The 26,244-nt window shown below is 39.8% G+C and overlaps 2 protein-coding genes across 2 annotated transcripts in view; one reads left to right on the top strand and one right to left on the bottom strand.

The window, feature by feature from the left end:
* The window catches only part of LAMA2 (laminin subunit alpha 2), a 588,770-nt gene that overhangs the window by 508,182 nt on the left and 54,344 nt on the right, over nucleotides 1-26,244 (bottom strand). The gene's annotated exons all lie outside the window — the stretch shown is intronic.
* LOC311594786 (profilin-1-like) lies at nucleotides 16,218-16,767 on the top strand. The gene has a single exon (XM_084776809.1). The coding sequence runs from the start codon at nucleotides 16,275-16,277 to the stop codon at nucleotides 16,698-16,700; it is 426 nt and encodes a 141-aa protein (XP_084632935.1). The 5' UTR covers nucleotides 16,218-16,274; the 3' UTR covers nucleotides 16,701-16,767.

The following is a 26,244-nucleotide window of genomic DNA, read 5'->3' as shown; positions in this document are numbered from 1 at the left end:
GATGCCCTCTTCTGGCCTGCAGACAGAGTGCTGTTTACATAATAAATAAATAAATATACTTTTAAAAAAAAAGGAAGGGCGTGGTAACTGGTTATCCAATACCAAATAGTCAACTCTGAAAATACACACACACAGACACACAGACACACACACACATGCATATATATGTATGTATATATGTATATATATGTATGTATACATGTATATACATATATGTATATATATGTAACATTATATATTCTGAGAAGGTTGTATTTTAGTGTTTAGAAATACAATTAATAAAAAAAGAGGCCATGAATTTGAAATAGAGCAAGGTATATATGAAAGGTTTGGAGGGAGGAAAGGGAAGAGGAAAGCATGTAATTATATTATAATCTCAAAGAATGAAAGAAATGATTTTTAGAAGTCTTTTTCTATGAGTAACTATGTGCACACGTATCCAGGTACTTATGGAGACCAGAGGTGTCTGATTCCCACACACTGGCCCCAGGAGCTGGAGTTACTAGTAGTTGAGGCTCCTAAGGTAGATGTTGAGATTCAAACTCAGATCCTCTGCAAGATTAGTTCTTGTTTTTAATGACGGAGCCATTTGTCCAGTCCCATTGCAGTAGACTATTAATAGACTTTCAGTCTGTGGCCCCGTTAGCTCATTTCCAGCCTGCAGTCAGGGACCTCCTGGTCAGCCTAACAAGGATCACAATGTGGCCTGTGATCTGCTTCCTGCTCAACAGTTGACCTTACCTTTCCGACTCTTTCTCTTTGCACTTTTCTTCCTCTTGTTCCATTATTCACTAGACACTTCATCTGCCAAGGTTCTCTCCTTATGATCTATGTTAAAGTATATCTTGGGAATTTGTATATACTCTCCACCCTTTCCCCCAACTCTAGCTCCTGTTTCTCTGAACTTCCTCTGCTTGTCCTAACATTTCCAGACTGGTTCTTCTTTCCCTCAGGAAGACTTTCCTGACTCATTGAAGACTCAACCAATATTCTGACCTCTGGTCCTATAGCATCTACAAGGAGGTGTTTGCTGTACTTTTTTCACTGTATAATATTTACCAAGCTTCAAAATGTTTTCCCATTCAATTGTATCCCAAAGAAGACACAAGGACTGTTTCATTGATTTTTATCTTCAGAGTAAATAGCATGGGAGAATGGCAAAGTAGAAGGATCCAGAGGGTCCTAGAAGCCTACAAGTAGAACATTATGATAGGTAGATTTGGGCACAGGGGTCCCGCTCAAACTAAGGCACCAGCCAAGGACAATACAGGCGGTAAACCTTAAACCCCTACCCAGATCTAGCCAATGGACAGAACACTCTCCACAGTAGAGTGGAAAGTGGGATATTACTTTCTCACATACTCTGGTGCCTCACCTTTGACCATGTCCCCTGGAGGGGGAGACCTGGTGGCACTCAGAGGAAGGACAGCAGGTTACCAAGAAGAGACTTGATACCCTATGAACATATACAGGGGGAGGTAATCCTCCTTAGGAACAGTCATAGGGGAGGGGAATAAGGGGAAAATGGGAGGGAGGGAAGAATGGGAGGATACAAGGGATGGGATAACCATTGAGATGTAACAAGAATAAATTAATAAAGGAGAAAAATGTATATCATCATAGTGACTAAAATATATATTTACAGCACTTCTCTGAAACCAGTGCTAGTTTAGGACACACTGTTCATACTTCTCAATTGTGGCCAATTATCAGAATAACGTGAGTTGTTACTCCAGGAAATATACTGGTGAGGGGTACCTAAAACTGCATATGAGCTTTCTCTTCCATCATTGACAAGACTGAATGCATTTCAACATAAACAAGGCTTTTATTCTATATCCCGTTATACCTTTGTGTTTAATTTTTTGTGTATGTGTGTGTGTCTGCATGATTGTGTACACACATGCATGTAGCTTCGTAGAGAAGCTGCAAGAGGACATCGGATTCCTTGCAGCTAGGACTACAGGCAGTTGTAAGCCACCTAATGCGAGTGCTGGGAACCAAACCCAGATCCTCTGGAAGAGCTGCTGATGCTCCTAAATGCCGGGCTATCTCACCAGCCCTGATTTTCAATGTTTATTTCACAAGGTGGGACCAACACAATTCTCTTGGTTGTGTTATCCTTGGCATGCTGGTAGCTAATATGTATTAATAGTTGAGCTTGAGATCCAGGACTACCTGCCTGACTTAGGGCACAAGTCACAAAGCCATTTCTTCCGGTGGAGAGCGAACAGTAGAAAACTACTAGAAAGGATTCTGTAGTTTCAAGCCATTCTTTTGGTAGGATTCAGGGATGTATTTGGTCCTCATCCTCAAACCTGTGCTTGACACAGCACATAGAGAGTCACTTGGGATGACACAAAAGGCCAGCTGACATACTGTGTGGAGCATGCTAGCATCTGGCTCCTTACCCTGATTGGACCAGATACTGGGTGATAGGCTAGAACGTTCACATGTGGTAGTAGGTCTCTGCTAACGGGAAAAGCTGAAGATACATTAATTTGAAACACAGGTCAGCGTGTGTGGCAGGAGGTCATTCCCAGAATTTCCTATGCGTAGGGACATTGTTCCTGAAAAGCAGGCACACTATCCATTCCCAAGGTAGATAGCTATTGTCATGAATAGCCTTAGCTATCTATTCATCTTCATCAGCACAAGAGAGCAGTGGGGGGCGGGGTAGTCCACTGCTTAACTATGCTTAAGGACTTAAATATGCCCTTTTTTCTGAGACATCAACTTTTAGCTCTTCTAGCAATGTATCACTTCGCTGGAAAACTGAAAACCTCTTCCTTCTTCTGCCTCCACCTTTCCTATTCTTTGCTTTCTTTCTTTTTCTTTCTTTCTTTCTTTCTTTTTTTTTTTTTAAACAGGATTTCTCTATGTAGCCTTGCCTGCCCTGGATTCACTTTGTAGACCAGGCTGTCCTTGAACTCACAGAGATCCACCTGCCTCTGTCTCCTCAGGTGTTGGGATTATAAGTTTGCACCACCTTCCCCTACTCCATCTTTTATTTTCAAATATCCATTGAAAATACAAAAAAAGAAAAAAAAAAGAATAATGATTGAGAACAAGAGAAACCTAAGCCATATAGCTAGATAATTATATAGTTGCAAGAGATATTTTCAGAATGTGTCATGAATGAGTTATACCTCTAATGTTTTAATCACTAATGGAGGTTTGTTCCTTTTTTTTAAAATTTACTTTAAGTGTATGTGGTGTGTGTGTGTGTGTGTGTGTGTGTGTGTGTGTGTGTGTGTGTGGACATGGCTATCTGTTGGATCTCCTGAACCTGGACTTGCAGGCAGTTGTGAGCCACCCGACCACGGATGCTGATACCTGGATGACCTAAGACCACTGCAGGAGCAGCATGCATTTTTTCAGTGCAGATCCATCTATGCACTCACCAGTGAAGTTTCTAAAATTATTTTGAACAAAATAATGATTAAGCAAAGGGACAGTGCAGCACTAATAATACTTCTGGGTTTCTGTTTGTCTTATCTTAAGCAGCATCCTCATTCCTTTGAGTTGAGGGCTATGTGATCCTCGCAGAAGAAAAATTTAAAGAGTGTCGAATTCTGCTATTATCAGTATCCTCTTTTGCAGACGGTTGTGTCTTTGAGCCAAACCCAGAGGCAGAACTACCACATGGTAAAGAAATCAGAGCCCTGCTCTGAAGTGAGACCTTCTGTTTTCAGCTCATTAGCACTGGGGCCAAACGAGTAAAGTCTGGAGCACATTAGATGGCGAGGATTCAGCAGCACTTCCTGTAGCAATGGCTTCAGCTACAGGGCAGCACTGTAGATCCCCCGATCTTGCAAAGCGTGTTTCCTTTCCCATCCCAATATAATAGCTTGCTAGTAAATTATTTTACATTTGAAATATGATGATGAACTTGTAAGTTTTCTGTGTGTTTTTAACAAAAACTCATTTGGTATTCAATCAAAATTTTCTATTTCGACACTGAAAGGATTTTTAAGCCAAATAAAAAGTAAGAGCATCTCTTATCTCGAGTTGTAATTAGATTATGGACTTCCTTAAAAAGCACTTCTCCTACTTCATTTCTACCTATGACAATACTGAGAGCATTAAATCTGCTAATCGCTGCTTACTTTCAACAATGCGATACATTTTAAAAGACCAAAATAGGTGTTGTGTTACATTATAAATATGCTAACAAAATGTTAAAGTGAGTTCACTGTGTAAAAGGTCAGTTTGGGTCATTCATTTGTTTGGTTTCTTTCTTTCTTTCTTTCTTTCTTTCTTTCTTTCTTTCTTTCTTATTTCAGTTCTCACTGTCTCTGTGGTGCCAGGCAAGGGGGGGGAGTAGGGGGGATAGTGACAAACTGGCTCTTCTTGGTTGTCAAAGCTATGGGGACAAATCCTTCTGACTCAAATGACAGACTGTCACAGAGAAGGAAAAATGGGTATCACATGCCAGCTACAAAAAAAGAATGCCTTTGGCTCCTTTTCCTGTCTTCCCACATGGCTACCAACAAAACCAACCATACTCTAAATAAATTTGGCTCCATGAGATATGCAAAAGAAGGCCACTACTTCTTACCAGTGGCACATCTTGTTTTTAATTCTCATAGCTGGATGTTACTACCATCCCACAGTACAACCTAATCCATTTCCTTCAAAGACATATAGTGTAGAGACTCCAATAGGCAATGACTGATTCAGTAACGGCCATGCAAGCCCAACTCAGACAACACTTTAGGAAGAAGGTTATGGAGAACTTAAAAGAAACAAACCACAATAGGATTGAACATTATTTCCAACAATTGACCATCTTCCTTTTGTAATGGAAAATTATCTGTGATTATTCAGAAATATGTTTTTAATAAGGAAAGGCTAATTAAGAAATATGTATATTAAACGAAGATATGCTAAGTCAACTGAACACTTAACTTACTCACTTTCATTTATAAAGACCCAAATAAGTCATATTTCTTATCTGCACACATGGTGTATTGGAGAAATTAAATAAAGAAAATTCACAGACTCTTACTATTGCCTGACAATATTCTATAGGGAAATGATCAAGGTGATGGAGTTTCCAAAGGTTCTATGTTTTGTGCTTTGAATTTGGACTAATATTTTTACTCAAACAAATTTAGTTTTGCCTTTTTTTTTAAATTGAGTTCTAGTGCCCAGCTAGCTGGGTCAGCAGAGCATGGGTCTCTCAAACACAGGCTTTTCCCTAGGATCATTGTGAGTTTGCATTCTTTCACACATTGCTGCTCAAACAACTCAAAACACTCAAGGATATGACACTACATAAGGACAGAATATTATCTCAATTTTTATGAAAATTAATTTGATTACTTATAAAGATATGAGTGCTACAATTTTATAGTTATTTCTTAACGGGAAACTTAAACAAATTTTCCTCCTGAGAGCTAGATTCCTAGTTTAGATTAATATATTTAACACTGCTTTGTTTTGCACTGGTTTTTGATCATATCTTTGTATTTTACTTTATTTATGTTTATATGTCTAAGTGTTTTGCCTGAATATAAGCTATGTGAGTGCTCACAGAGGCCAGGAGAGGGCATCAGACTCCCTGGAACTGGAGTTCCAGACTGCTGTGAACTGCCACGTGATTTTCTTCTCCCCTAGTGATGAGGGCCTCCAAAATGAATAAACCGTAAGAACGGAAATGGGTCTCTTCCTCCCTTTCCCAGCGTGTAGGACAGCGACTGGCATATAACGAGAGCTCAAGATTATCCACCCAACAAATGAAGAAGCACACTGATGATGTTGTTCCTGAGCTAGCCAGACCTAGAGCTGCGACTCCCATGATCCTTAAAGACAAAGTAACTTGGGAATGACCCAAGATACTAAATTATGGCTCACATTTTCTTCACCAATTGAACAGTAGAACCTGTACTTCTCTGAAGAGAAAAAAAAAGACTCTCTCTCTCTCTCTCTCTCTCTCTCTCTCTCTCTCTCTCTCTCTCTCTCTCTCGGATACTTGTCCTAAAAACTGGTCTCCCTCATTCCCTATCTCCTGAAGCTCATCCAAGCTGTAAGCCTTGATTCCCAGGACTTTCTTTACAATTTCAGTTTTTATGTAGTGATTTCCTGATCATCAAAACAGTTCCTACTGGAGGAAAGGGTCCTCAAAAATCAGGAAGTAAACAACAAAACCCACAAGGCTCAGGAAATCCATGAAACTCAACAGATTCTCAAGACTCCTGCTGAAGATATATAAGCATCTCCAATGGCTGGGGAGAGAAGACCCTGCAAGAAGCCCAGCTTCTCAAAAAAGATATATAGAAATAATAAAAGAAAAAATTATTAAATCTACTCCTCAACTTAAGGCCTTAATTGTTACTCACTAATAAGGTTAATTTTAATTCACTGATATAAAATTTTGTATATTGATATAAAATAAGTTTAATTTTGATACATTAAAATAAAATTCAAATTTAATATTATTATTCACACATTATATTTCTACTCTAATATGAGGTATTTTACACGTACAACTCAATTAATACATGTTCTACTTCCAATACTCTGATAATGCTATTATAAACTGTTGAAGATAATTAAATTAATACAAGTCAATTGTTAATCAATTCATAGTCATGTCAAGTATAAAAATATACACAATAGGTTTAATATATATAATTCTATAAATAAATATGATAGAATAGTTAGGTAAGGACTTCAAAAACCTCAAAAACATACAAAATATCACATTTAATATTTGACCACGTCCCGTGTATGGGGAGGCCTGGTGGCATGCAGAGGAAGGATAGCAGGCTACCAAGAAGAGACTTGATACCCTATGAGCATATACAGGGGGAGGAAGTCCCCCTCAGTCACAGTCATAGGGGAAGGGAGTAAAGGGAAAATGGGAGGGAGGGAAGAATGGGAGGATACAAGGGATGGGATACCAATTGAGATGTAATATGAATAAATTAATAAAATACATTAAAATATTTTTATTGTGTTAAGGATTCTTTGCCAAAAAGGCAGGTTAATTCCTGACAACACCCAGCCTAACACAAGGAAAACAATAAACATTTAAAAACGTCCTTATAAAAATGACTTTGAGTGTGACAAAACAGCCGTAGGACAAAAATGTCCTCATTTCTCCCACAGAATTGTGCCTAAAATAAAGAAACTTAGATACAAACAGAGTTAATGGCCAGACTCTGCCAAAACAAAATAAACAAGTCCTCAATGGTTCCTACTTCACAAATATGTCTGTCAGATATACTGGGCCAAAAGGCTAAAGATAATGCTCCAAGGTTATAAAGAGTTTTGGGTGTCTCTATTCAGGTGATAAACTGTCTCTCATTTTTTCGTTTTAAAAGCTACTAACCTACATTTCCCTTTTACTTAGGTAGTAAATTTATTCCTTCTCAAGTTTCTAATGGGGTTAAAGACCAAATAGTTTTAAAAATTAAGCTTACTTGTTTAAGAGTTAAAAAACTACTTTTATGTCTAGATAGATACTTTTAGGTTAACAAATATAAACTTTAATAGATATTGATTCAGTTCAAAACTTTAGACTCACCAAGATAAAGATAATATTTTCTACAAGGTTGCCAAATACCTTTCAATCAGACATTATAGATATAAGTCTTACCTATTGGTTTTTATAATTTTTCATTAGTATACTTACTGTATATAAAAATGGCATTTTTATTTAGACAAAAAGGGGAGATGTTGGGGGATGGCCTAATGTATTTTGATGCTAATTACTGCTTGCTGTCTCTGTGACCTACTTTTTGATTAATAAAAAGCCAACCCACCTGGGCAGGACAGAGGAGATAGAGGTGTGGCTAAGGGTCCCAAGAAGGAGAGAGAGGAATTCTGGGAAGAAGAAGAAAGACCACCAAGAGGAGGAAGGAGAAGGCCGCCATGGGTTAGATGGAGGAAAAACACATGGCCGGCGTGGATGGAAAATCTGGCCCAGATGAAAAACATTAACAAGTATTTGAGATTATAAATGAGAGATAGCTTGATAAAAGCTATTGAAAACAGATGACATGGGATTGAGACAGGTATTATATACCTGCCCCACTATGAGAGTAGTTCGAGGATTAACATCTGCCTTGCCCCAGGTTAACTTAGGCTATTTTAAAATAGTCTGTGTCTTGATTGATCACTTGCCGGGCCTACTGATAACACATGTAATACAGATAATTTTAAAACAATACAACAGTTTTCATTAGTTATCACCCAGGCTGGAATGAGTTCTGGGTGATGCGGCTGCCTTGGAATCAGCCATGCTCCTGTGAGAAATTCAAGTAAAATCACTGACTTGCTCAGCTAGACTTGGGTGAAATCTGACCTGTTCTGACCTTATCTGACCTGTTACTGGTGCCCCTATCTAGGATAAAAGTATGTTCTCCAAAAAAAAATCACTCAAAAATAGTTTTTAAGTGTTTGTCAAAGTTACTCATCAGATATTATTCAGCAATACCTGATCTGGTCAAGCCCTGGACACAATACAAGGTAAGCATCACACTGATCATTAAGATGCCAGTAGAATATTTTGAGCTGGGCACACTGCAAGTAGCACTGGTCCAGTGTACACAGAGATGGTCTAAAAGTGTCAGGGACACAAATATTTTATTCAATAAATATTTGGTGGATTGAGACTTTATTTCTTTGCTTCCTGGTTTAAAAAAAACTATTTCTTTGAGTTCTTTCCTTTTTAAAATACATCGCCTTGTTTCTGTTTTTAATGGATGACCAATTTCCTGTGTCTTCGGGAACAGTGGAAGGCTTAACTCTATCAGACCCTTGAGCCCTGTGTGTGCATGGTATCTGAATGGCTTCTCTGTCTCTCTGTCTCTCTCTGTCTCTCTCTCTCTGTCTCTCTGTCTCTGTCTCTGTCTCTGTCTCTGTCTCTGTCTCTGTCTCTGTCTCTGTCTCTCTCTCTCTCTCTCTCTCTCTCTCTCTCTCTCTCTCTCTCTCTCTCTGTGTGTGTGTGTGTGTACGCGCGCGCCTATCACGTCTGTGCCAGAGCTCAGGCCTGAGGTGTCACAGCACCTGTAATGCATTGAAGCAGTTCACTGTCAGGCACGTTCCCCGTCTGTGTCCACAATAATCCTATGTGGGAACCTGTAACAGGCTACATTCAGCTGGGGAGCACTTCTCCATCCAGGGTGAGCCAATTCTTGAAATCTGGACCTTCACTGGTTGTATAATGGGAAAGAACTGTGGCCTTAAAATGTTTTTTTTTATGCAATATGGGCACAATAAAGTTTAATTAATCAATTCTAGATTAAAAACAGAAAGACCATTCTCCTGTGTGTAGGACTTTCATTATTACAAGTACCTTATTTTCTGGGCTGATCTTTGCTCTTTTAAAGAATACAAAATTAACCATTTGATAAAGAAAAAGCTCATTTCTCATCACACTGACCTACTTTTTCCTTAACCTACCTCACTTTAAAAAGGATTATGTGAATGAATAGATACTTTTTATGAATATTTAGCATTGAGAAAACAATAGGATCATTTATCAAAATAATAAGGATTTTTCAAACTGTTCAGCTAAAGGCACAATGCCTTTCCTAAGAAGAGCTGGCACGCTGAAGCTTGGCCCAGGGAAACCTCAGGAGTTGAAATGATTTTTCTTTTGTTTCTAGCCTTTGTGCATACAAACCATTTCATTTTATTTTCTGCTAACGGGCCTGTGTACTAACTGATAACAGCAGAAGAGACTTCAAGAAAGTATTCACAGTAAGTATAAATTATGGGGGAAAATGTCGTATTTCCTAAAAGTTATTTAGCTCAAAAAGTCAAAACACTTGAGCAAGGGCTTATTTTCTAAATCAACATGAACAGCAAACATTTGAAAAACTATCACACTTTAAAATTCATGATGAATTTCTAAGACTGCTACTTAGCAGAAAAGGAAAACCGGATATCTGCATTTCAGAGATAGGCAGGCCAAAGTCAAGGTGGTATTCCACCAACTGAAAAAAAAAGTAAAGATCTAATTCTAAAGTATAACTACTTATATAGTCAAGCCAATCATTTCTTTTTGATATGTGATTTTACTCTAGGCTGGAAATGACCATGTAGACTAGGCTGGCTTCAAAATTATAGCAACCCTGCCTTGGTCTCCTCAGCTCCAGCATAACAGGCAGAAGCCTTTAAAGGGAACCTCTATCTCTTGTGTACTTTTCTGTGATCTCAGTATCCCCTACTGGCAATTAGCAATATCCTAGAAGTCTCAGATTAGTCTAAACATATAAAAACGGCTGGTTTCCATGCGAATCTTTAGCAGAGTACAGGATATGTCAATGGAAAACACTGAGAAAAAGGAATGGGGTTTTTTTTTCTAGTGTATTTTAATTTTTTGCTTCTAGATTCAAGAAATGAGGAATTTCTTGAATTTTAAATTAATTTTAAATTAAGAATGATTCAAGGGAGGGCAGGCAAAAGCACTCACAGCAAAACTGCTGACCTCTCTTAGGTCCTAAAACACATGGGGAAGGAAAGGACCAGTTCCTGCAAGCTGTTCTCTGACCGCCACATGCTCCGCCCTCCCCCCCCCCCATGGTGTGTGTGTGTGTGTGTGCACGTGCACTCAGGCTTGTCTGTGTATGCATACGCACATACACACACAAACATAATAAAAATAAAATAAATAAAAGTATGACTCAAATATTTCTCTCTGGAAGATGGGTAATACTGGGAGGCATTTTGAAGAATACTTTATGAACATTATAAAGAAGATGGAGAGCCGGGCGTGGTGGCTCACGCCTTTAATCCCAGCACTCGGGAGGCAGAGGCGGGCGGATCGCTGTGAGTTCGAGGCCAGCCTGGTCTACAAAGTGAGTCCAGGACAGCCAAGGCTAACACAGAGAGACCCTGTCTCGAAAAACAAAAAACAAAAAACAAAAAACAAAATAAAGAAGATGGAACTCAAAAGAAGCAGAGATATTAAGTGGTAAATATAGTTTCATGTGCCATAGGTAATAATGCCACTAAAAATTACTTTCCATTTATAAACACCTACACTCAAAAAAATCTATTGTCTTTTTTTTTTCTCATTTTCTTTTGCAAGTTTGGTCTCTCCCCTTCCCCACTGAACATAAAATGGGTGATTCAAATGAACAAGAACCAATGAAAATAAACTTTTCAAGTAGAAAATGACAACTTTGTTGGCCCAGGTTACCTTTCTAGAATAATTAAATAAACATGATTGTTTCCTTTCGAGCATGTTGTAAAAAGTGCTTCCTGTTGTCAGGCCTGTGTTTGCACTCATGTGTTATAACAGAGTTTCTGCTTGCTACAATGCCTTTATACTCAACAGTCTCATCCAACTTGGACAGGAAAAAGCTGGCACGACACTGCCCATCCTTGGTGGCCCCAGATGTGAAACAGCACCATATTCTGCTCAGAACATGCATTACGGACTGCTTTTGTTCTCTACTAGGCAGATGAGCTTGGCACCCCTCAAGGATATAAATCCCTCCGCCCAATTGCTATTTGGCAAAAATATATATTTGGGATGAAATTAATAAGTGCGTGGAAGTATCTTTTCTCGTGATTTAAGGCGCCTCTGCAGCACGTGTTCCCTGCGGTTGCTTGGGCAATTGTTGGACTCCGGTTTATGAGCCTCTCATATAAATTGTTCAGGGGGAGAGAGGGTTCCTCTTCCAGACTCCTGAAACAAGAATTCACCTGTACCTTTATGTTACAGGTTTATGATGATAGATGGCTCTTGCCACAGAACTGGAAGCTCCCCAAGCCAGCTTATAAAACCCGTTAATAGAAACGGTCCTCACACTGAAGCACACTCATTTCCTGAGCAACCAAAGCTACCAAGCAGGCATTCCCTTCTTGCAGATAAAACCAGTGATGCCCTTCTTCTGTGTGAGGAAGTATGTATGCAATAAGGACCAGAACTTTAGCATTTTAGTCTTCTCCTTTTCATATATGAAACTTAGATACAGATGACCGTGATTGGATTAGTAAGGTAGTTAGTGTCATTTCTTGAGTGTGGCCCACAGGCAGAGTCTCTTAATGGCCTGGCACTTTCTAATCAGCCTAGGCTAGTAAGCCCCAGGGTTCTACCTGTGTTTGCCACCTGATGCTGAGGTTAAGGAGCCATCATGGATCATCTTGCTCTGCTTGCTTCTGTGGGTCCTCGGATTAGGGTCAGTCCTCATGAATTCGATGCTCACCCTTTACAGATGGAGTCACTGCCACAAGCCCCCAAAATTCATCTACTTACACGTTCAAACCCATTGGCTATTATTGCTTGCCTATTCCGACATTTGGAAGTAGAAATTCAAATGATTGTGGATATTTTGTCTGGGATGAGTGAAACTGGAGCCAAATATTATGACAGTCGAGTGCTCTGAAGCACCCTGTCCTGGGAAATTATGCTAGCACTCACTATGGAAGAGGTGAGATTGTATTTGACAGCATATTCCCAAGCAGTGTGTAATGAACCTTCAAACTTCAATTAGAACCTATCAGAAAGAAAAACAAACACAATTTCACTAAAATGCTGCTTTCAGGAGAAAAGCAAGTCAGTTGGAAAACACAAGTTCAACATCATTGGTTGCTCATCAGGCGTCCCCTTCCCATGGCAGGTATCATATAAAAGGAAGATTTTTAAAAAGCAACAATGGAGACGACTCTTACTTTTAAAATACAGGGCGTGCAACACACTTGATATTCTTTCAATTGCAACAACTCCACACTCCAGAGTTAATGATTTTTCTTCCCTCCACTCAAAAGGAAATGATATTTTCCACCAAGTGCTTTAGAAGTCACTGTTTATGAAAGGTGATCAGATATTCAAAGCTCCAAAGAAAACATAACCTTCCGGAGACCACCCAGAAGCACAGAAAGACCCTGCCCGCTGGAGTAAATTAGTCTAGAAAGATGCTTAAGGGTCATATCCCAAACATGTGACACGCTTCCTGTACTATAATTTAGACTAGTTTACTGATGAATTTCTGAGTGCTTGCACAGACAGCACTTCATCAAAGGTTTTCGTCAGCTAAAAGGCAGAAGCTTGCTGGCTTGTAACCCCCCTTCTTGTGAGTATCAGGAGTCTGCAGACATTTTAACTATAGGAAAAGTAGACATGAGAAGGATGAAATGACAAGTCCTGTTAGTTCAGACCTTGGCAGTGACTCTGCCTTTGCTGGTGATGTAAATGGACAAAGAAGGTTTGAAACAGGGTTTCTCTGTATAGCCTTGGCTAGCCTGAACTCAATTTGTAGACCAAGCTTGCCTTGAACTCACAGAGATCTGCCTGCATCTGCCTCCCAGAGTGCTGGGATTACAGGCGTGTGCCACCATGCCCAGCTAAAATCTATTAACAAAATATTCCATACCACCGCTGGTCTGTCTATACACACTTTTATTATATAAATAAACCAATATTCAAGCTGAAGAGCTTTGTATTTTAAACAGTTTCTCTCTCTGTCTCTGTCTCCCTGTCTCTGTCGCTCTGTCTATCTGTCTGTCTCTGTCTCTGTCTTTGTCTCTGTCTCTCTGTCTCTCTCTGTCTCTCTGTCTCTCTGTCTCTCTCTGTCTCTCTCTCTCTCTCTCTCTCTCTCTCTCTCTCTGTCTCTCTCTGTCTCTCTCTGTCTCTCTCTGTCTCTCTCTCTCTCTCTCTCTCTCTCTCTCTCTCTGTCTCTCTCTGTCTCTCTCTGTCTCTCTCTCTCTCTCTCTGTGTCTTTGTTTCTATGTGCCTCTGTATATCTCTGTGTGTATGTATGTGTGTGTTTGTCTATGTGTGTTTGTCTATGTGTGTGTGTGTGTGTGGTGTGTGTGTGTCTGTGTGTGCATGTGTGTGTCTGTGTGTGGGTGCCCCTGAAGCTGGAGGTACTGGAGTTGTGAGTTCTCCAACATGACCCCAGAGGCCAAACTGTTGTTCCCCGCAACACCAGCATGTACTCTTACACACCAAGCCATCTCTTTATAATCACTTTAGTAGCCCAAGTATATGCCACATTCATGGAAAAGCCTTGGTTTAGCTCTCTCAAAATTCACTGTGCCTATCATATCATAGGTAAAAAAGAAATGTTACTGTGGCATTTAATAATTTAAGACTACTGTCTAACAACACTGAATGCAGCTGAACTAGAGTCAGTGTTTTTCTCCCTGAGGGAACAAATCATCCTCACAAGAACCGCACAGCTGAAAAGCATGCTACGTTACTACACTCTTCTTTGTAGTGATGTAACACTCACAAAATGACCCACATTCAGGGCCTGGCAGCCTGTAAGGTGACTGCCACGTGAGCACAAGGGCCTGAGTCTGATCCTCAGTGTCCACATAACCCATGATGTCCATACTTGTGATCCCAGAACTGGGGACGTAGAGACAGGCAAATTCCTGGGCTGTGCTAGCCATCCAGCTTGCCTAGTCAAAGCAAACCACTTAAAAGACTTGTTTTAAAAAACCAGACATCCTAGAGAATGTCATGGTACCCACTGTCGACCTCAGGCCCTAAAATGCACGCACGCGCCCCCCCACACACACACACCTTCCTGTGATTATTCTCGGTGAGACCATAGTATGAGTGAAGCTTGGAATCACTACCTCTCAAAAACAGGAGCACTGAGAAGGTATCACATCTTTGCTTCCCACTAAAGTAGCCATTCTCAGAACTTCTGCTAAACAAGGCCATAAATACATATACATTAAATAATCCTACTATAAAACTTGCTGTAATACGGCTTCCTTAAGGAATAAAAAAAGGATACATGGGCATTAGATAGCCAAGCAGAAGATGACAGCAAAGACAAATGAGGAAAGCATGAGACAGGATGACAGAAAACGGACAGCGTGGAGGTAGCTGAGAGCACCACAGCGTCAGGGAGGAGCCTTCAGTATCGAGGAACCAGCCATAGCAGGTAGAGTTGCTAAGCACCTCAAAGTTTCTGAAACGTGCGGAACCAAATAATGCATAAGGCTGCATGAAAGACTAAGGCTTAGTTATGCCCCCAGGTCCCTTTGCCAGATCCGTAAAACCTAGCTACGAAACCCATGGCCTGCAAGGGTGGAGGAAGTGTATGCTCTAGAGAGGTGGTTCCTAACCTTCCTAATTCTTCATCCCTTTAAGACTGTCAAGTTGTGGTGAGCCACCCCCCCCCCCAACCATAAAACTATTTTCATTGCTACCTCTTAACTGTCATTTTGCCACTGTTAATGAATCGCCATGTAAACGGTTCTGGAGAAAAGGCGTTGCCAAAGCGGTTGCAGCCCACAGGTGGAGGACTGCTGTTCCAGAGCAATAGAACCACCGACTCGCTCGCCTCCATACAGTGAGTGAAGACAGTGAGGCAATACTCCATGTGGAGAAGAAGAAAAGTACAACTCCTTATTCTGGATAGAACTGTACACTCTAATCTCTTCCCCCGCTCCATCCCCAGTAGAAATGGCAACACACAAAAGACTGGGAAATATCTGTCCATAAAAACAGTTTGCAGTTAGGGTGTTTGAGAGTCTCTTAGCGAGGGCACAAACATAAGAATACCTGGGTTAATATATCCTCCTGGGGTTCATTCACTTAAGAATTGCAGTGCCCCAATTAAACAATGTTAGACAGTCACATTTATTTAGAACCTTTATGTCCAGAATGAAAGGCAGAAAAGCAGAGCAGAAAAATAAAACTGAGATGTTTAAGGAAGCTGCAGTGAACTTTCTAAATGCACATCTTCTAGAGAAGCAACAAAACCTATGATGTACATGAAAATGGAATCACATAAGGGGATTAATTTTAATTTCCAAAGCATAAAATACTTATCAAAATTAACATTATAGTATGAAAATTTCTATTATAAGCCAAAGATAAAGTCCTTCAAGTGAAAAAAAGGAGAATAAAAAGAAAAACTCAAATCAAACAGTCAAAAAAATGACAAAAGTTAACTCATCAATCCATAAAATAGAACAGATAGCTAAGAGTTATATAGATAACAAATCATTGAATAATTGATAATAAAAATCAAAACCAAGCATTTCAGTGTTAAAAAAATATCTCATAGCATAAGGTCTTTATCATTAACCACAGGATATTATAGATCAAGACAAGAATCTAAAACTACAGAGGATAAAAAGTTTGACTGGTACAAAAGATTTGTAGTGGGGGGGACCAGGGTAGGATTGGTAAGACTTCTCAACTGCAATATGAGAAATTAGAAAATAATCCATTGGACGGCAGCGCGTGCCCCGAGCTCTCTGCCTCTCTCCCCCCCCCGCCCGCCCGCCCGAGCCCAGCCCATGGCCCCAGCAGCAGCAGCAGCAGCAGCAGCAGCAGCAGCGCCATGTCCGGGTGGAACGCCTACGTCGACAGCCTCATGGCAGACGGGACCTGTCAGGACGCGGCCATCGTAGGCTACAAGGACTCGCCCTCCATGTGGGCCGCCGTCCCCGGGAAGACCTTCGTTAGCATCACGCCAGCTGAGGTTGGTGTCCTGGTAGGCAAAGACCGATCAAGTTTTTTTTTTGTGAATGGGCTGACACTTGGGGGCCAGAAATGTTCTGTGATCCGGGACTCACTGCTGCAGGACGGGGAATTTACGATGGATCTTCGTACCAAGAGCACCGGAGGAGCCCCCACCTTCAATGTCACTGTCACCATGACTGCCAAGACGCTAGTCCTGCTGATGGGCAAAGAAGGTGTCCACAGTGGTTTGATCAACAAGAAATGTTATGAGATGGCCTCTCACCTTCGGCGTTCCCAGTACTGACCTCATCTGCCCCCTCCCCCACCGCTCTTCAGCCTTTGCACCCCTTCTTTACACACACACACACACACACACACACACACACACACACACACACACACACACACAATTATTTTTTTGGGCCATTACCCCATTTCCCTTATTGCTGCCAAAACCACATGGGCTGGGGGCTGGGGCTGGATGGACAGATACCTCCCCCTACCCATACCCCCTCCTGTGTGTGTTTGGGGAAAATTTTTGTTTTGTTTTGGTTTTTTTTTTTCTGAATAAAAAAGATTCTACTAACAAAAAAAAAAATAATAATCCATTACCAAATAGTTTTAAATCCTCACATATTCTAAGCTCTTTTCTGGTTTGTTTCAGTCATGGCAAAGTAACACAACCTTAGACACGCTAGGCAGTCCAGCATAGGATCTTACACACGCTAAGCAGGGCACATTCAAGCCTTCTGGCCACTTTTGTAGATATGTAGGGAAATATGTGGTAACTTTGGATATGTCACTTATTTAAAAAGAAAGAGAAAGGTCAAAGGCCAGGGAGATGACTCAGCACGTAGAGGTGCTGTAGCTAAAGCCCAAAGACCTGAGTTTGATCCTCAGGACTCACGTGGTGGAAGAAGAAAACCGAGTTCTGCATGTTTTCCTCTGACCTCCACATGTAGATTGTAGAATGGGTATTTCCAACAAACACACAGACTAAATTCAATAAGCAGCATTTAAATTTTAAAAAAAATTTAATATCTAAACTCTATCATATTTTCATTTTCTTGTAAATATGGTGAGTGGTACAGAGATATACAATACGGCTTTCCTAATTCAGAAATGGGCTACACAGTGTATTTAAAGATAATAAATGAAAAGAAGCTGGGACAAAGTTTGGGAATCCAAGAAGGATAAAGGCAATAGTCAATTTGAAAACCCGCACTAATAAGTAAAGGTTGACTTTCTGGGAGTGGTCCATTTTGTTAGTTTTCAACAAGATAAAGAAATAAGGCATAAAGACATCTTGGGAAGAACAATTCTAGGTAGTGGTTCATAACAATGGGTTAAAATCATATATAATCACATGGCAAGTTACTGTACCTTATGACAGATGAGGGAAAGATGTGAGGATAAGACTTCAATTAGACATATAATTTTATTTCATAATAACATGATAAAAACTATAAATTCTGAAAAGTCTTATTTTTATGACTTTCAAATAAAGTAGGAAGATAAAATGCATCGAACATATAAATGACACTTTGAAATTTTTTGCTCTAAGAAACTCAGACTTTAATGACATCATTTGGAAGTCATAGAAAAATGTTCCACAGACCAAGGATGGCAACTGATAAAAAATTAGTTTCAGAGGATAATATCTTGAAATAAAATTAATTTTAGATGATAAAAAGAAGGAACAGGAGAGATTAAAAACCACAAATGAAATACATTTGTAAAATGTTGATGTTTTACAAGTTCTGTAAAATTGTATATTTCCTAATAAAAAATCCTACGGCATATGCTGAATGTTAGTGAACATTACTTTTTACTGATGAGATTATTTTTATTTTTATGAATTTTTCCAGAGTTTAACATCAATATACAGTATTATGTGGCCAGGAACAGAATATGTGACATCCGATTAGAAACAGAAAACAGAACCAGGAGATGGAACATTACTGAGATGTAGCCTTTCCCTCTGAGGCTAAGAGGATTTTCGAGGGAAACCTCAAATTGGTAAATGACACATCCCTGCAATTGTGAAATTCACAGCAAGAGCCACATTTAAGTGACAGCTCTCAAGCAAGAGGTGGAAAATGGGCCTGAAGTGTTACAAGTGGGTGGGGTAGGGGGTGCACTCCAAGTTACACTTGTCCATGATAAGCCCTGAGATCTCAAGAACCTACTGTCACTAGTGTAAAGCACTCCTCAAAGACAACAAATCCTGGCAGTGAAACAGCCAACTGGATCAATGAAATCACCCTGCTTCCTCGGACTTCAAAATCAGCACAAAGTGTTGTTGTCCTTGTCATCATCGTCATCATCGCCATCATCGCCCCCGACCCAACACACACCCAGCGAATCGTGAAGCCATTATAACACAGACACTACAAGGCAGATGTAGTCCCAGGATTCATTCTGCCCATGCCATGACACCCATTGCCCATCATAGATATCAAAATCTGCCAGTGCTGAATGTCCCTATATAAAACGTTGTGGCATTTGCATATGACCTGTGCATATCTTCCTCTCTGCTCTGTCTATTACGTGTGACACCTAATACAAAGCATATGTACAAATATCTGTTACACTTGGCCATTTGGGGAGTAAAAAAACTGAGAAACTTGTGTATGCTCAGTACGTGTATAATTTTTCCATATCAATTTCTCCACTGGTAGTTGGTTGCGTCAGTTAGTTATTGGGCCTGTGGATAGGACAGCCAATTGTCCCTCAGCCTGAGGAATGTAAGAAAAGAAAGAAAGAAGGGGGTGGAGAAAGGGAGGAAGAAGGAGGGAGGTACGGGGTGAGAGAGAGGATGAGAGAGAGAGAGAGAGAGAGAGAGAGAGAGAGAGAGAGAGAGAGAGAGAGAGAGAGAGAGACCCCCGGGGAGCAATGACATAAGCACTGGAAACTGAAAATACATCAAATTCTCGCTGAGAGAGCCCAGGCAATAATGCTGTTTTTGTTGTTTGAGTGTGCAATGATCCCAATAGGCTCAGACATTTGAACATTTGGTACAGGGTTGTAGGCTGTTTTACCAAGTTTTGAAAACTTTAGAAGGCAGAGACTTGCTGAGGGATGTGGACCCCTGGGGCCAGCCTGAAGCATTTGTAGCCTGCCTCCACTTCCTGTTTTCGCTCTTCTCACTGAGTATGGATGCACGTGACTGGATGACCTCTTTTCTCCCAGGATGCTATGCCTTGCCACTGCGGTCCTGGAATGGTAAGCCAGGATAAACCTTTCTTCCCTTGAATGATTTTCTGTTGGAACGTTATCCAGAGTAACAGGAAGATTCACTAAAACATCCATAAAGCACAGGACTAAAGAAATGAAGATGAAAGAAACCACAAATATCAAACCTATAGGATTTAATGGTTTGCAACAAGATGAATGCTCATATAAACCCACAGAGACTGATACAGCATGCACAGAGCCTACACAGGTCTGCAGCAGATACTGTCCAGGAGCTAAAAGAAGTGGACACATGCCCCCATACCTAACCCAGACACTATCTTCACTTGATAGCCACTTGCCAATGAAAATTTAGTTTTCCTTAAGGGAATCTCATTGGGGAAACAAACTACTCTAAGGGTAGGTTGCATGCCCAGCGGTAGATCCAACAGAAAATCAACTCAACAGCACCTTCGGAGGTTCCTTATCTCATAATGCAGTGTCAGGGGTTTTCCTCTTCTTCATATTTTTTTCTATTTAGTTTCATTTTTATATATTTTCTTATCTTTTTTACCCTATATTGTGGCTTCCAGTTTGGAGTTTTTATGGGATTCCTGAGTGGGTCTCTGCTTCTTATAACTCCTCTTGGGTTCTTTTCTTTCTGCTTGTTTGTTTTTGTTTTGCCATATTCTTAGGTGTTAGTTTTTGTTTTATCTCATTGTATTTTATTTTATTACTGTCCTTTAGAAACCAGTTTGCTTTCTAATGAAAGGCCAAATAGGGGTGGATCCAGATAGGCGAGGAGATGGGAATGGAACTGGGAAGAATAGGGCAAGAGGAGTTGTAATCAGGATATATCATATAAGAAAAAAAAACTATTTTTAATCAATGGAAAAATAGATAAAAGAAAGGCTATTCTAGCTTTCTTTGGTTGCTGTTAGCTCAGCATACTTTCTGTACCCATTTATGTTTAAGTCTGCAGGTAAAGTGAATTTTTGTATACAACATGCAGCTGTACTGTACTGGTTAATATAATCTGGCAGTGTGGCTTTTTAAAAATAAATAAATTGATATAAAGTAAAAGTTAAAGTTAAATTAAAGAACAGTACTACATTCACCTGGAAGTCAGCTGATTCACTGCACACAATGAACATTGATAAAACGCACTCAAAAAACAGCATCTCTTGGGAAAACATCCCTAGCCACATATTGATGTCATGAAGCCACATCACGCTCCACTCCTGTGTTTTGGTGTCAAGTGAAAATTGGAGGAGTGACCTATGGAGTTGTTCTTATAATAATATCATCCTCTGCATGGACCAAAATCATAAGAAAGGCTTTTAATTCATGGAGGAACTACCTTGCTATGTGATTGCCATACTCGGTGTCTTGGCGCATTTTATTTTGAATTTCTCATCACACGAGTTGAGTCAGTCACACATAAAATGCATTCATGCCGTCACTCAATTTCAGTGCTAGATTCTTTTTTTTTTCATTTGCCTTCTTTGTGACCTGCTGGAACTGAATTGCTAGAGAATGAACATGGATTTGTATGACATGACAAATAAAATGGATGCAGAAGATGATCATGATTGCAAGAGGCAGTAGTGTGTCATTACAGAGAACAACACTGAAAACCCACGAAGGGTAGTAATTGTCAAGGTAGAAAATTACTAGATACATATCGCTCAGTATTGCCACTCTCTGAAAAATGCCATTAACTCTATTTTCTGTTACTTGTATATTAATACTCTTTGTTCTCTTTTTATGAGCAAGACTATTATTGATCTATCTATTCTTTTGGATTAACAGACCAATACGCAGTGAGGCTTTCACAAACATCTAACTCTGTTTCATTTTCATTGTTGGAGTCATAGTGTGTCAAAAACTTACTACCAATCTACAAATAGAAAAAATATGGAAAGCTATATTCTCTCAGAAAGTCTAAAACTTATTTTTTTTAATTTCCCTAAGGCAAGGAAGAATAAATAGCTATACCCTGAGGTCTAGTGGCATAGCTCCAAATTCTGACTTAACAGCCATGACTGTAAAATTTCTTTGAAGAGTTAGGCAGAATATTTTAAAAATGCAAATATGTTATACTACTGCCTGACTTTCTTTATTATTAATAATAAGATGTTTCCTAAATTTGCCTTTGAATAAAATTGGTGTCCTAAGTCAAACTCCCATGATCACACCAAACTGAGAATTGTATGAATTTTTTTCCTCTATAAAAGAGGTAGTGAAGTCTATGGAGGTGTAAGAATTACCAAGCCATCAGAATTTGTGTATCTTCATTAAATGGGTCTATTTTAGCCTTTTGTTCAAAAAGAACTTTTTTACTGAACACCGTAGTATATATACATTGACAGCCATGCTATATGTTTATAAATACGCTGCCCTTTGTAGCTCTCATTTAAAAGAGATGGTCAATTAAAATACTTCTGCAATGATTACTTGATTTAATGCTAAGACATTTTAAATCTCTTGTCTCTATAATGACTACCTCTGTTTTGGTCCTTAAATTTAACAAAAGTGATAAGGAGATAGGTGCAACAAGAAGATATATATCCTTAAGACAAACCAACCTTAGAAATTCGAACTGTAGGATCCAACATGGTAGCATTGACCACACACTGTGACTGGCAGGACTGAGCCTAGGGACTAGGCTGGCAGCTACAGACCACAAGACCTGAGGAACCCTCAGTGAGAGGGGTCTGCATGGTATAGAGCACAGGTGGGTCTGGCCTCCGGCCACCCAACTGGTCCACAGAGGGCAGGTGCCCAGTCCCCAGAGTCTGGACACATGCTCGCCTGTGAGCTGCATCTGTGCTCTATATCTCAGACTCTGTAGCTGGGACTGAACTGTGGGCAGTAAAGCACCAGTGACTGGATCTGCTGGCCCAGGGGAGAACCCAGGAGAATGGGTGGATCAGACCACCCTGCCAGTTGACAGAAAGCCCCAGGGCCTGAGCAGGCATAACCAAGTTCACCAAAACCTAGCCAAAAGCAGGCTCTCGGTGTACCTGCAATCTCCCTCTCTGTCTCAACTGTGAGCTACAGAGCAGGAGCTTCTCTGTCTGCTGGCCCAGGGCAGAGCACAGAGTGTGCATCTGGGATAGATCTGACTTCAGATCACCCCCCAGGTCCACTGAGGGATCCAGGGTCCAGGCAGACAAGGGCACATTCTCCAAAGTCCAGCCAAATGCCACAGTCACACTCTCAGGAACTGAACCAAAGTATCAGAGCCTAGGAGGGCACAGGCATGTGCACCAAAGTGCAGGCAAATGCAGGCTATAGTGCTGTAACCACACACTCTCTCTGACTGAACCAAGGCCCCAGGGCCCCTGTGGGCATGGGCAGGCTCTCCAAAGCCCAGCCGAACACAGATTAGGGGCTGTACCTGCACTTTCTCTCAGACTGAATCTTGGGATGCAGAGCACCAATATTAGAGTCTGCTGGCAAGGTGGGGAGCCCAGAGTGTGGAGCAAAGTTGCCCAGAGCTGAACCCAAGTCACCTGCCTGATTCAGGGAAGGGTTCCCTGATCCCCACAAGTGAGCAGTCTCAACCAATAGACACTCACCTACAAATTGCTCTCAAAGCCCAATGAAGGACACCAGAAACAACCACCCAGTGCCAGAAACAGCAAGATGACTAAAGGCCAGCAAAAAAACACAAACAACAAAAGCCAAAATAATATGGCACTTCCAGAACACAGTTATCCCAAAGCAATCAGCCCTGGAAATCCAAACACAATTGAAGTACAGAAAAATAACCTCAAATACTTCATAATGAGGATAATAATGGAGGAAATGAACAAAATCCATTAAAAAAAATACAGGAAGATGCAGAGAAACAAATTGAGGACCTTAGAGAGGCCATGACAGAAGCCTGTAGAGAGGAAATGAAGAAATGGAAAATGCAAACAATCTGGTGAAGGAAATAAATAAAATGGTTCAAGATCTGAAGATGGAAAGAGAAATAATGATAAAAGCACAAAGGAAGGCCTGGAAACCTAAGAATAATAGGAATTGTGGAAAGAGAAGATACCTGGCTCCAATATCCAGAAAATATTTTCAACAAAATCATAGTAGAAAAGTTTCCCAATTTAAAGAAAGAGATGCATATAAACATACAAAAGGCCTACAGAACACCAAGTAGAGTAGACTAGAAAGGAAAATCCTCCCATCACATAATAATCAAAACACAAAATGTAAGAACAAAGAAAAATATTAAAAGCAGCAATGGAAAAAGGCCAAGTAACATATAATGGCAAACCTATTGGAATAACACCAGACTTTTCAGCAGAGACCATAAAAGCCAGAAGGACCTGTATATAGGTCTTGCAAATCTTAAGAGACCACAGATGCAAGCCTAGACTACTATTAGCCAGCAATTTTTTCAATAACCATAGGAGAAAACAAGATATTCCGTGACAAAAACAAATTCAAATAGCACCTGCCCACAAATCCAGCCTGGCAAAAGTTACTAGAAGGAAAACTCCAACCCTAATTGAGTAACTACAACCAGGATAACCCAGAAAATAGATAACTTCACTTTAGCAAAACAAAAACCAAACATATACACAAACACACTACCGCAACCAACATCAAAATCAAAGGACATAACAGTCACTGGTCATTAATCTCTCTCAACATCAATGGTCTCAACTCTCCAATAAAAAGACAAAGACAAACAGAATGGACACATAAGCAAGACCCAACATTCTGTTGCATTCAAGAAACACATCTAAGCCACAATGATACACATTACCTCAGGGTAAAAGGCTAGAAAAAGTCTTCAAAGCAAATGTACAGAAGAAGCAAGCTGGTGTATACATTCTAATATCTAATAAAATAGAGCTTCAACCAAAATTAATCAAAAGAGGTGAGGAAAGACACTTTATACTCATCAAAGGAAAATTCAACCAAGATGACATCACAATTCTGAACATGTATGCACCCAATACAAGGGCACTCACATTTGTAAAAGAAACACTAATAAAGCTTAAACCACAAATTGATTTCTATACATTAATAGTGGGTGACTACAACACCTCACTTTCACCACAGGACAGGTCAATGAACCAAAAGCTAAACTGAGAAATAATGACACTAACCAATGACATGAATCAAATGGATCTAACATATATCTACAGAACTTTTCACCCTAACACAAAAGAATATACCTTCTCAGAACCCCACGGTACTTTCTCCAAAACTGATCACATAGTAGATCACAAAGCAAGGCTCAACAGATACAAGAAGACTAAACTAACAACAGAAATAACAAAAAAGCCTATACACACATAGAAACTGAACAACTCGCTACTCAATGACAACTGGGTCAGGGAAGAAATAAAGAAAAAAATTGGAGACTTCATAAAGTTCAATGAAAATGAAGGTATAACACACAAATTTATTTGACACAGTAAAAGCAGTGCTAAGAGGAAAGTTCATAGCACTAAGTGCTTTCATAAAGAAATTGGTAACATCTAATATAGGCAATGTAATGACACATCTGGAAGTCCTAGAAAAAAAAGAAGCAGAAACACCCAAGAGGAGTAGACACTGGAAATAAGCAAACTCAGGGCTGAAATCAATAAGTTAAAAACAAAGAGAACAATTCAAACAATCAACAAAACCAAGAGCTGCTTCTTTGAGAAAATTAACAAGATAGACAAACCCTTCGCCAAATAGAGAGACACTATCCTAATCAACAAAATCAGAAATGAAAAGAAAGACCTAACAACAGACCCTGACAAAATACAAAGAGTCAATAGGTCTTACTTCAAAAGCCTATATGCCACAAAATTTGAAAATCTAAAGGAAATGGACAATTTTCTTGATATAATACACTTGCCAAAGTTGAATCAAGATCAGATAAACAAATTAAATCATCTTATTTCTCCTACAAAAATAGAAGCAGTCATCAAAAGTCTAAAAAAAAAAAAGCCCAGGGCCAGATAGTTTCAGCACAGAATTCTACCAGACCTTCAAAGAAGAGCTAATACTGATACTCTTCAAACTACTCCACAAAATATAAATGGATGGAACATTACCAAACTCTATGAGGCCACAGTCACCTTGATACCTAAACCTCACAAACAAAGAAAGAGAATTTCAGACCAATTTCTCTTATGAACATTGATATAAAAATACTCAGTAAAATACCCACAAACTGAATCCAAGAACACATCAAAGATATCATTCACTATGACCAAGTAGGCTTCATTCCAGGCATGCAGTGATACAAGGCACACACCTAAATATAATAAAGGTTATATACAGCAAGCCATTAGCCAACATCAAATTAAATGGAGAGAAATTTAAGGACATTCCACTAAAAACAGTGACTAGACAGGGCTGCCCAGTCTCTCTATATCTTTTCAATATAGTACTTGAAGTTCTATCTAGAACAATAAGACAACAGAAGGAGATGAAGGGGATCTACATCAGAAAGGAGGAAGTCATATTATACCTATTCACAAGTTATATGATAGTGTATATAAGTGACCCAAAAAATTCCACCTGAGAACTCCTATAGCTGATAAACACCTTCAGCAAAGTGCTGGATACAAAATCAACTCAAAAAAGCCAGTAGCCCTCCTGTATACAAATGACAGTCATGCTGAGAAAGAAATTAGGGAAACTACACCCTTCATAAAACTTAC

The sequence above is a fragment of the Acomys minous genome, assembly GCF_964271855.1.
Source record: "Acomys minous genome assembly, chromosome: 3".
NCBI classification, from domain to species: domain Eukaryota; kingdom Metazoa; phylum Chordata; class Mammalia; order Rodentia; family Muridae; genus Acomys; species Acomys minous.
The sequence above is the reverse complement of the archived record's forward strand: the minus strand, read 5'-3'. Positions and strand labels throughout refer to the sequence as shown.